Consider the following 12,457-nt stretch of genomic DNA (forward strand, 5'->3'; position numbering starts at 1 on the left):
CATATGAATCTGGGGAGCAGGTGGGGAGGACACATTCAGTCCATTGATGCTTTCTCGCTTCTACAGCCCTAGATTGGATAAAGAGGTCAACATATGCATGGTATTGGGAATATGGCTGGGATTAGGTTAGATTCCTTCTATCAGGAGAGAGCAGTAATATGAAAGATCCAGTGGATCATGACCCCGGGAGAATGTGGCATGAGGAGCACGTAGTATTTGTGGGCTTTCATTTATTTTTTCAAGATACTGCTGTGAGACCAGGAGAATATACATCTAAGTAAATCCATATTCCCTTACCTTATTTCCTGACCACAGTCTAACTGTGGCCACTCTGATTACTTTGACCACCTTCTGGGTTTTCTCTTTTCTCATCCTGTTCCAGCAGGAGATTGACGGCAATGCCCTCTTGTTGCTGAAGAGTGACATGGTCATGAAATACTTGGGCCTGAAGCTGGGGCCTGCACTGAAACTCTGCTACCATATTGATAAACTGAAGCAAGAAAAGTTCTGAAGGTGTTTAAAAGATACGAGCAAAGTCCAGACAGCAGAATCTCCAGACCATCTGCCTTACCAACATCTCCACCATCGCAAGGACTCTCTTCTGAAAAAGAACCGTCACAAAGACTTGGTCTTTTTTTTTTTTTTTAATAAAACTCATAGTTCTTGACCTTTTAAAAAATTCCACATGGCCCTTTTGAAAGGTTCCTCTGTTTTAACGATTTGCCAAAAAATTACCCCAAAAAGGCCCATTATTTTTAACATTTCTAGTTGGTTGGTTGCTCTTAGGGTAGGTCCTGTTTTTATAATGAGAGTTTGGGGAACTGAAGGCTATCACCCAAGGAGGACCTTGGAGATTTCCAAGCATGTGGGAAGAACCTTTGTCTCTGCAGGCTCTGTGAGGATGCCCACCACAGCAGCCCCCCGTCTTTAACTCTGACCTGGAGACCTATCATTGTCAACCTTGTTTGATTCAGCTCTGGAAGCTGTCTTCTGAGGGTAAATGCCTCACCTTGCACTATCCGGAAAACTTGAATTCTTTTGCTCTCTGAAAGAGAAGAAGAAAAAAAATCTTTTCTATTCCTAGTTATCTGAGGTACTGTGTTTCCCCACTAGGGGGCAGACTGCCAATATAATTTCAGGACCCTCACTGCAGCAGCCTGATATTCAGTACCCAGTGGATGAATCAGGGTTTCTGGGAACAAGATCTAGCCTACACAGACACAGAGAATTTATTCCACAGTCAGCACCACAGATTGCAATGTGGGAAGAAACCATCTTCTAGAAAGTTCTTGTTCATAACCAGTCATTATCGACTGACTGAGATGCACAAGCAGCAAAGGCAAAAATTTGGAAGCACGTTCTTCCGAGATGGGGCATTGGAGTCTCTTCCCTTCCAGAGTCCTTACTGAGGTGTCAATGTATTGGCGCACCAGAAACTCTTAGTGACATTTAGCCACAGCGTTTCTTTCAAAAAGAAAAAAGATATCTCAACTAAGCTTTGAAATCGGAAGGTGGTGATTTCTACTTACACTGTGGGATTATATAGTTGTATCTGTGGCTAATTTTAATAATAATAGCATGTACACAGACATGGTATTATTGGGTTTAATTCAATTTACAAATCGGTTTTCCTTTCTCACTCTGGAATAATAGAAAAAAATTGATTTCTACCCCTTTGCAGCTGTGTCCAGGGAAGGGCAATGAATCCACAATTTACTAGGCAGAAGGGGAACCGTATCTCCATTCTTATCTTTTCCTTTCTCTCTTTTCCTGTCTCCTTTTTCCTTCTTCTCTCACTGAATAGGAAACATATCTTCAAAATGAATTCACCTTTGCCATGGGCATATCCTCTTCTGTAAAAAAACAAAAAAGAAAAAAAATCCATGTTGTTGGACATGAGGAGATGAATCCTAGACTTTGTGTTCCCTGGGAGGGGGAGGATCAACGATAACTCCAGACCTCCCTTGGCCCAAAGATCAGAAAAGGCACACCGTCCTCAGGCTGCAACCTGGACAGGTATCTCTCCGGTGAGAAGAGCAGGAGGTGAGTGCAGCCTCTCACGCCTCTACTAGGACCTCCCTGGTGGCTCAGTGGTAAAGAACCCACCTGCCAGTGCTGGAGATGAGGGTTCGGTCCTTGCGGAAGATCCTCTAGAGAAGGAAATGGCAACCCACTGCAGTATTCTCGTCTGAAAAATCCCATGGATAAAATTCCTAAGAAACCTCCCACGCCATGCTCCTAGACCCATTTTAATGAGTGATATTTGAGAAAGCACATCAGAGCAGAATCCTTTTTAGACACACAAACAGTGGCTGACTTAAAGTGCGACAGAGAAGGGACAGAGGAGAATGTCCTAAAACTGCCCACGAAGCCGAGCTTGAGTTATCAGGCTACAGAAGAGCTGAATGTCTGTCGGTCCCGGCTGGCGACTAAACTATCCTGAATTGGGCCTTGGGACAGTGTCTTCAAGATTTTGAAGCAGAAAATTGACTCTGTCTCTCTAAGTTTGCTCATTGTGAAGTGCTCACAGCTGGTCTGGAATTAAATAGTCTTCCTCAGAAAACCATGGGGAGTGTATATATTCAGAACAGCCAGTATGAAAGCAGCGAGATCCAGAAAAATTCCACAACAACCCATGTTCCTCAGTCCAAACCCTCTTGACTTGTGGTGCCTCTTCCATCAACATATACCCCGTGTGCTGTTGTTGTTTAGTTGCTAAGTCATGTCCAGCTCTTTTATGACCCCATGGACTGTAGCCTGCCAGGCTCCTCTGCCCATGGGAATTCCTAGGCAAGAGTACTGGAATAGGTTATTGTTTCCTTCTCCAGGGGGTCGTCCCAACCCAGGGATCAAACCCGCATCTCCTGCATTGACAGGCGGGTTCTTTACTGCTGAGCCACCTGGGAAGCCCTGTACCTCATACAGAAACTTTCAAAACTTTCTACCAGTCTTGCTAGTGCTTCCCTTGTCACCCAAATACCAACACTGGTGCCACCAAGTGAAAATCATCCTCAAACAATATCGAGGAGATACTTGGAGGAGTGTTCAGGGGAGAGAGATTTTTCCATCTTGAGAAAATTGGGTCCATGTTCATGTGGATCTGCTCTCACAGAGGTGCTGTCTTATTTCACTTTAAACTTAAAGCAGGACAGATTGCTGCAGCCATGATATTTAAGGTTTGACTTTTTAAAAAATCTCATTACTCTTAAAATGAATGCTGCCACATTAGAGAATAACCCAGGGAGGAAATTCTTCCTCGCCTGTTTTTACACTGAAATGCAATTAGCCGGCCAAATTATTGTCGCCAATCCTGCAAATATAATTAATTTTCACCCTTTTCAAAAATCTTGTCAAACCAGGCAGATAAATAGCTTAGCAAATGTAAAACATGCCGGGCCACCTCCTCTGCATGGACCTTACGGAGTCAGGCCGTGTGTGTCACTCTAATCCAAATGGGAGCTTATTTGGGGGGAGGCCTTGCACTTGTACAGATGTGGTACTTGTTATTCCATGGCAGTAGCTTCGCTTCAGGTTGTGGTGAATAATGATATAGTTTTGCATAATTTCAAATTAGAGTGTGTGTGCGCGCGGGCGTGTGCGTTCATGTTCGAAACATTTCCAATTATACTTGTCTGTTAAACACTTAAAAAAAATCTGAGACAATTTTATTGCCTAAGGCATTTAAAATATTTTATAAAGCACATTATTCCTTTTGTGAAGATTTTAGCTGAAAGATGTGCATTTCATGTGTGTGTGTGTGTGTGTACGTGCGTACTTCCTGGCAGTGCAGTGAGAAGAGCCTTTGAGAGCGGCTGGGAATGTATCCGCTCTTGAATTTGCTTTGTTTCTAATGCCTTCCCAGTTTTGTAGCACTGAGTTAGAACCCACCCCAGGCAGCAGAGTGCACCAGGGAGGCAGCTGGGGGGCGGTGCTGAGGTTCTAGACCTGCCTGCTGTCAGGCACTGACTGGGCACACCAAGCCAGTCCAGGCTCTGCTCCCCATGACTGAGAGGACCGGCCTCGCCAGGGAGCCCACTGGGCAGGAAATGAGCATCCTGAGCGCCTGGTACAGTGCCCGCCAGAGCTCCATGCACTCCCATCATTTCCCGGCAGCGGGGCTGTCTGGTATTTTCCTTTACAGCAGGAGAAAGGAATGGGACGCTCCTCAAGAGAAACAAAGACGATAGTAAAGTACACTGGGAAGGAAGACTGAGCTGAGGTTGGTGTACGTGAGGAGGAAACAGCGAGGAGAGGAAGCCAAAAGTGACTGTCTTAGAAAGCAGACACCTCTTCTAACAGGCCCAACTCTTTCAGCTACAATTACCTATTTTTGTATTTATGTGCTGTATGGAATATGGAATATTTCTTTTTTAATTAAAATTATTTTTTTATTACTTTCTGAGATTGTTTTAAGGAGAATTTTGTTATAGCTCTGAAGATGATTGGAAACACCCAGAAGTGACCAGGGACCCAAATTTAGTCATTATCAGAAGGTCTTGAAATGATGGAGACACTTTGTTTTCTTTCTAAAGAACCAGAGACGTTTCCATCCGTGTGAGAAGGTGAGTTGTGATGTTTGCTCTGACCGGTGGTTTTTCAACTCTTCTCTGATGGGCACAGAGGAGGAGGAGACAGAAGATGGGGAAGGAGGAGATGATTTTTGGTTAAGGAGAGGGATGAACACCTGTCTGTGGGCGAGGCTTGTTTGTAGTTACTAACACATTCCAAGAATTAACACAGCCCTGCTGTAGTCTTGCCGCATGCCACAGCCCCGGTGGCCGGGGAAGACTGTGCTGAGAAGACGGGTGCTGAGCCCCGCAGATGGTCAGCCATCTAGCGGTACAGAGAGTCCTGCTCCCATCTCGTGACGTCACCCCAGTGGCTCCTCTCACGTGACTTCCGGCCACACTGCCCCAGGAAGAGGACTGGGAGCCCCCGCGTCCAGGGTGCCCTTCCCTCCAACCTTTATCCTAATCGAAGACGATTCCTTCACGGACAATTGGAAGCTGGATTTTTTTGAAATCTAACATTTACTTGAAAGAGAATCATTGTTATTTATTGCCACCAGTTAAATATTATGGAAACATGTCTGCTAACAATTTGCTTCGTGTAATTTGTTCTAATGCTAATAAGCAACAGCTGGGACACTTCCTGTGGTGAATTCCTTTGTGGTTACAGTGGTATTATCACACATGGACTTCACCAAATCGCTGAACTTGAGAAGAACACTCACTCCGGCTCTCCCAGGCTGCAGGAAATTCCCCTCACTTAGAAGCAGTTCTGGGCAAAGCATTTTTTAGAGGAGGATGTGCATTTCCTTCACTCTCTGCTCTTGAACAGGGCTGCAGACCTGTGCTCTTCAAGTCCCTCCTAGAGAGCCTGGGATTCTCCTCCCTCTCAGCAATGAGCTTGATCTCCTCCGGAGGAAACACAGCCAGCAGAGCTAAAGAGTGACACCTTCCTCCAGGTCGGTGCACCGTGCCCAGAGTGAATAGTCAGGAGTGAAAAAGGCAGTGGAAGGTGGTCTTCTGTCCACCTCGTGTGGGCTGTGCCTTCCCCACCGGGCTACCATCAATAGACAAGGCCCAAGAGGGGTGGAGATGCGTCTGAGAGCCAAGATATGCTCAGAGTGGATGAGGTGATGACACCAGACAGTGTGGGCATCTTCCCTCTGAAGGGTCTAGAAGTACCACTCAGACCTTCTCCGGGCTGCCGGCCCACCGTTCTCCGCTCTGTAGCTCCACCGCATGGCCTGAGCCTTTGTGTTGTTCCCCATATCAGATGCTTGTTGTAAAGGCCAATACAAATGCCTTCTATTGGATGCTACTTTGGCACACAACCAAAGGCTTGCTTCTCCAAGCAGCTCACTAGAAATAGCAGACCCTCGCTGGGTGTCATTTTACAGTAAGCATATGTGACCGGAGGCTACCTCCACCATAAATGTAGCATCCTCAAACCTCAGGTGGGTTCCACCTCCCCCTCCGGTACTGGAAGGCCTTCCCTACACCCCTGAGAAATGGCTCTGCCTGACCACTTCCCATTAGGGGGAGTTCAGTCCCATAGGAAGTGGCTTATTTCTCTGTTGGATGGCTCTGGTTGTGAAAACGTTATTTCTCAGGGAGACACAGATGTCTGTGAATCAGACACAGACGTTTGAGACGAAGCCAACTCTGCAGTCTTTCTCTTTTCAACAGAGCTTGTCCGTGCAGTAACCACACCTATAATACAAATTGACATTGGCAAGTCGGCCCCAGCCCCAGTACATTAGCGTAGAGCAGCAGACACTGTGTATAAATGGGGGACTCAGATAGGTCATGGCCATCAGATTCATCAGCCCTGTCAGGAAAAACTATCGAAATTCTTGCGGCCTCACACACACACAAGAGGGTGTCCTGGGAGAATCTTTACTGTAGTTGTAAATCTGGCTGTGGTTACATAAGCATGTGAGTTAGAAAAGATTGCATGAACAAATCTGTAAGTCCATGTTCCTCAATAACTGGAAAAGACTTGGAGGTCCTACCTCTTAATTGTACTCACTGGTGATATAATAAACTAAGGAAGCTTTAGTTTAGACAAAAACAAGTTGTGATGACAGAAAAGTAAACATTGTCTGCTATGAATTGAAGCAAGAGTGATGGAGTTTATGACGCCAAGCCCAAGTGGGTTTCATGGTTGTGTGTGCATGCCCCGGCGACTGTGTATTTGTAAGTTAGTGAGATAAGAGGTGGGAATTGGAGAAGGTATGAGAAAGGATTGAAAAGGGAGCTTTTGCTTTCTAGAGCATTCTTATTCAGGAGAACTATTGAGCAATGATTTAGAAATCAGATCCCAAAGTAACATATAGTTTATGTAGTTTGCTAAGATAAAATTCTGGATAATGGAACAGAGTCTCTGAAAATATTTAAAACTTGGTATTTGGAAAAAGTAGCTACCATCCAGCACCTTGCCTCGTGGCACCTGCCATATAAAAGGTACCTCATTAATATTCATCGGCTGAAAGAAGGAATGCTTGATTAGTTTTCATATTTTATTCAAAAAAGCCACTGATTTCCTTTTTGGACACCGTATCTTTACTGACAGGAAAAGTGCTGAAGGGAGAGGCCGAAAGAAGAGCTGAAGCCTTTCGTTTCCTCTAGTTCCCCAAACGCTCAGGGAGGTCAGCCCCTCAGTTGTGGACTCGCATCTCACTCTTCGTCTTAGGATCTCACATTCTCAGTGGCCTCATATTCTGCTCAAAGTATCAGAGAATAACAATAGACTCTTTCCAGCTGTACTATTAAGACATCTTTTCCTTCTCAGTCCATGATGGCTCTCAGCACTGAGTAGGGGTTCCATGGGCTGGTTAATCACTCGAGGACAGTCAGGGTCCCCGGGAGTCAGAGTGCACGTCCCCTGAGCCCTGCACTCCCGGTGCCTTGCAGATCAGCAGAGCCGACAAGCCCCTCACAAGCCACTCTGTCATCTCTTAATGGTGGCCGGGTTGGGAAGGCGCACCCTCCGAGACCACCTTCTCCTGCCGTTTTCACTCTTCACCCGTCTTCACCCCTTGAGAGCTGGTTTGGAGAGATCAAGGGCTTCTTTTTTCTCTCCCACATAGTTAAACAGGAGCATTGAGAATAGAACTATGTGACTGACTTTTTTCCCACAACCACACCAAATTTTGGAGTGTTTCACTTTCAAAGAAATCAGCTCAAAAGCCTGAGCATGTGTCCCAAGGATGTTGTCATTGCTTAGAATATTTCTAGTGCATCTCTTTTGGGGGTGGCTCAGAGGTTAAAGCATCTGCCTGGAATGCAGGAGACCCGGGTTGGATCCCTGGGTCAGGAAGATCCCCTGGAGAAGGAAATGGCAACCCACTCCAGTACTCTTGCCTGGAGAATCCCATGGGGGGAGGAGCCTGGTAGGCTACAGTCCATGGGGTCGAAAAGAGTAGGACATGACTGAGCGACTTCACTTTCACTTTCACTTTAGAAGCTAGAACACATTCTCTTCAAAGTGGAAAGCCCATTGTCATCACTTGAGGGTGGATTCTTTTTTCTTTTTGGAGTCAAAGGCATTGGGCTCATGTCTGCACAGCAGCACAGCTGATCGACTTGAGATGTCAAGCAGTGTGTCTCCATACTCATCAGTTTGTCTTTTGTTTACGTTTCCTTACTGGATGCAGATGGTCTGAACAATAACAGCCACAACTCATCTGTTAACTTGAATATATCAATATAAGGAGCTGCACTGCAGAGACTGCTATGGAGGGCAACATCACCTGGATGAACATTCAAAATGTTCATTGTAAAGCTCATTTGTAGTTCGCCACTGTATCTCTAGGCATTGTAAACTCAGGATATTGTGAGTGTCCCTACAGCTCCAAATGGCAGGGGAACTGGGAGGAAGAAGCCTTGGGGGACACCTGGACAGCTCACCTCCAGGGGAGAGCCTTCTCCCACTGGTTCTCACCATTCTGGAGGCAGATTATGGTACAGTGTGAAGAAATGAGCCCTCCAAGTTGCCTCACGCCCCATCTCCTCATCTGGAAAAGAAGTGGGATCCAGATGTCCTTCAAAGGCATTTACAGCTATTACTTCCAGCAAAGGCCAGTGGGGCTGTTGGCTCCTCCATATTCTGTTTTACGATTTCCAGCTTCTGCCTCTCCTCCTGTCTGACCTTGTCTAGATGTTTTCTCCTTCTCTTCTCTCACTGGCCCATTGTGGTTGTTCAGTCACTCAGTCATGTCTGATTCTTTGCAACCCCATGGACTGTAGCAAGCCAGGCTTCCCTGTCCATCATCAACTCCCAGAGCTCATGTCCATCAAGGCATTGGTGCCATCCAACCATCTCATCCCCTGTTGTCCCCTTCTCCTCCTGCCTTCAGTCTTTCCCAGCATTAGGGTCTTTTCCAATGAGTCAGTTCTTCCCATCAGGTGGCCAAAGTATTGGAGCTTCAGCCTCAGCATCAGTCCCATGGCTCTTCCTCAAAGCTACTGAAGTATGACTGTGCTATCCTTTCTCATTATTTTTACTTTCCATTTCTTTCTCCCTGCCTCTGTGTTTCCTTTGTTTCCTCTTTTCTGTTTTTCTTCATTCCATCAGCTCCAGTGCCTTGAGGGAAAGAGGAGAAATGGAGAGGGAAATAAAGAATTAACAAGTAGCCTCTTCCCTGCCTAACTGGGCCATCCTGCCCCTTGCCTGCCTCCCACCATCCCATCATTAGCCACCTGCAACATTCCTCGGCTCTGTGGTGCTTCCGCCCTGATCTCCACCTGCTCATTGCACTCTTCAAGGTCCTGCCCTCTCAGTCTGTCCTTGAGTGTGGGAACAAGAGTCCTGTCCCTTTTAATGGCTTCAGTCTGCGATTTCCCCTGCCATTTCCCTCCTGGGCCTCCTCAGCCTTTGCCCAGCACCGGCCCTCGTGCCCACCCGGTCAGGTGTCCCTTCTCATTCAGCCGCAAAGGTCAGAGCCAAGTGGCCTGGAGCCGCTGGGACACACATGCCTCTTGAGAAGCATCAGTTGTTTCTCCCAGTTGTGCTGGCTCCTGTAGCCTGCATGGAGTCACTCTGGCCTCCAGAAGCAATTCTGGCCATCCTACCATTCTTCATAGAACATGTAGCTTTGTCCAGACCGTCTGAGCACGACTGCAGCTCCCAGCGACCAAAGCCAGGCCAGGGTCTCCGTTTAAATGAGGAGGGCGGCCAGGATCAGAGGAGAAGCAGAATGACCTACATCAGAAGCACTTCTGGGGTGCGGGTTGTTTTTAGGCATTTTACAAGTCTGATGAGATGTGTGCAGTGTTAAGGGGCTTGTGTCTCGGTAGGGGAAGATGGGGACATATTTCCCAAAGGAAAATGTGGTTTCGATGGGGGAGAAAGGCAGCAAAATTCTGGAACAAGGATGCTCTGTTCCTGGCCTTTATCTAGCACTGTCACACCCGCTCAAGGTCTTTCTAGAAATCAAACTTGTTTGCCACCCCAGGAACCAAAAGTGTCTCTGCTCAAATGTGAAAGAGTTTGAAGAAATTTGATTTCTTTCATTCTCCACTGTTTACTAAGTCACAGTACTTAATTTTCTGTCATCTTCCAGCTTTATCTTGGATCACATGAGGATTTTTAAAAAATGAGCTCTTCTTATCTCATCCTCCAGATCTTTTGAAATAGCAGTTGTCTTATATAGTGTATATTTTCATTTTATAATTACTGGTTGATTAGATTATTTCTCTCCTGTATATACATAAAATAATTTTATTAATACAAAGATTTTATACTAAAAGTACATTCATAGATAAATTGACTTTTTATTTTATACACATGAAAACTAAATAAATAGATGAAATAAAATAATTTCATCATAACTGTATTCTGTTGCAAATTTTTCTCCACATTGACAGTGAAAACTTTTTATTAAAGTCCGTTATAACATCACGAAGCATCATGAGGCTAAAAGTTTTGTGTTTTACTACTATGCTAGGTTGTGATTATCTGACAAGGCTCTAGGTAAATAATGAGGAATTCTGAGTAAGTGGAAATCTATGTGTACTAAGCTCTCGAGATTGAATGATGATGATTGAAATGTTGTTTGGTAAGTTGAGGGGTTTATATTCAGATTCTTTCTTTCAACTCAGCCTTAGTTAATTTCACATTTCCACCTCCTTATTCTATGTCTGGACCTCAATATGCCAACACATGGGACCCTCTGCTCTCTCCACCTGGGAGACTGACTGCAGCTGCTCACTTTCTCTGGTGAAGTTCTATTTTTAATGAAGTTGCAAGTAGGCCATCGCCTCGTCTCAGTAAGAGAGAAAGAGGGTTGACTCCATCCCTTTTCTCTACCTACATGGTCTCTCCTCCTTTCTAATTAAAGATTGTGAAAGAGTGCATTTACATGGATATTCACATGAGTGCTTGTGACTGAGTTTGTAAATCTGAGGCAAAGTTTATCCAGCATTCGCTGGATGATGGAAGTTTTTGCAGCATTTGCTTGTGCCGAGGCATGTGTGCAAGAAGGGCCTGGTGAGTGTGATGCAGATACTCTAATTACTTGAAAATCCACTGTGCTTTTACTTTTTATGGTTAGAAGTTAATTCTGGAACATTACTTCAACCCACTGCTTTATTTAGAAGTGTGCAAGGAATGCAGAGCTTCGATTAGGAAATGATGTTGTCTTAGGATCTGGCTTTTTTATTTTTAAAATACTAGTGGATCTAAATTTGCAGACCAGAAATCAGTGAATGGAACTCATTGTAATGGGGAACAGTATTTACATTAGAGCGACAGGCTCTATCACCTGGGGAAAGAGCGGCTCCTTAATTTTTGCTCTTCGCAAGCATGCTGCAATCAGTGTTTCCCGACACTGGGACAATCCTCTCACCTCAAAGTGTTCCTGTGTAATTGTGTCACATGATGGGGAATTGTAATAGGCAATTTGGTTCTGTAATTCAGTTTGCAAAGCATGCAAACATAAGATAACTAGGTTAAATGCAATAAGCATTACACTAAGGTACAAAAACATGTGGGGAGAAAAGACGCTGTGTCCATAACTTAGAAAGAACATGAATTTTATTCCTCATGTGCCTCAAAGTGTAGATCTTATTAAAGTTATTTATCCTCTAGTTTAATTTCATCACATATTGTCCATACAGACACATTATCTGTGTATGAACATACATGGTTTTTTACCGCACATATTTATACAGTTTTTCTCTTACTTGTAATATGCAGGCTCCAGTGAACCGCATTCAGGAGTGAGTTGTTGTGCTTATTTGTTACAGTGTACAGTGCAAATGGACTATTAACCAAATAGACTGTTATGTAGGACACCATATCAAAATGTGCTTTAAAATTTTCAAAACCTTTTGGTTATCTGTAACTTTTGGCCTTGGACAATTCTTTCATTATTTAGAGGTCTGTTTTTAATGTATTCCCTTAAATGGTCACTACAGGTACACAATAGATATGTACAGTTTCATTACATAAACACTACTGGCCTTAATGATTTTAATATTTTCAGGTGCTTTTTTCCCCCATTTTTGATGCAGTATTTTTTTTTTTTCTAGCACAGTGTATCATTGACCTGGGACTGATTCAATAAAATTTCTAAATCCTAAGATTCCAAGACAATGCAGTATTTTCTGTTCATGCTGTAAAAAGTATTTCTGTATTTTTAATAAAGAATGGAATTTCTATGAGCCTCTGTATATTTTATCTGATCAACTTTTTAATGTTCATTATTATTACATTGGGACTAGTTCCTGTAAGTGGCTAACAAGGAAAAGTCTTTCAGATGAAGGTTGTTGACAGCCAAGACCCCAAAGGCCTGATTCACAGCTGTCTAGAAAGCCACTCCCACCGGCTGCCTGAGGCCCAGCCCCACAACCGCGCAGGAGGGACTTGTTACAGGACCCTGGGGGTCTCTGCTGAGTACACTTCATATCTCCCCGACCTTCCAATTCCAGTTCATGACTACAACGGG

General features: G+C 44.6%; 1 protein-coding gene across 2 annotated transcripts in view; it reads left to right on the plus strand.

Annotated features, from left to right (window-relative positions):
- Positions 1-12,170, plus strand: part of SCML4 (Scm polycomb group protein like 4) — a 118,375-nt gene extending 106,205 nt beyond the window's left edge. For both annotated transcript variants that reach the window (XM_040238576.1, XM_040238575.1), the window contains one exon: positions 386-12,170. In XM_040238576.1, coding sequence (XP_040094510.1) covers positions 386-511 — 126 coding nt within the window. In that variant the 3' untranslated portion in view covers positions 512-12,170. The remainder of the gene's footprint in view (positions 1-385) is intronic.
- The last annotated feature ends 287 nt before the right edge of the window (positions 12,171-12,457 follow it).

This window comes from Oryx dammah, unplaced genomic scaffold (genome assembly GCF_014754425.2).
Source record: "Oryx dammah isolate SB20612 unplaced genomic scaffold, SCBI_Odam_1.1 HiC_scaffold_4, whole genome shotgun sequence".
Classification (NCBI taxonomy): Eukaryota; Metazoa; Chordata; class Mammalia; order Artiodactyla; family Bovidae; genus Oryx; species Oryx dammah.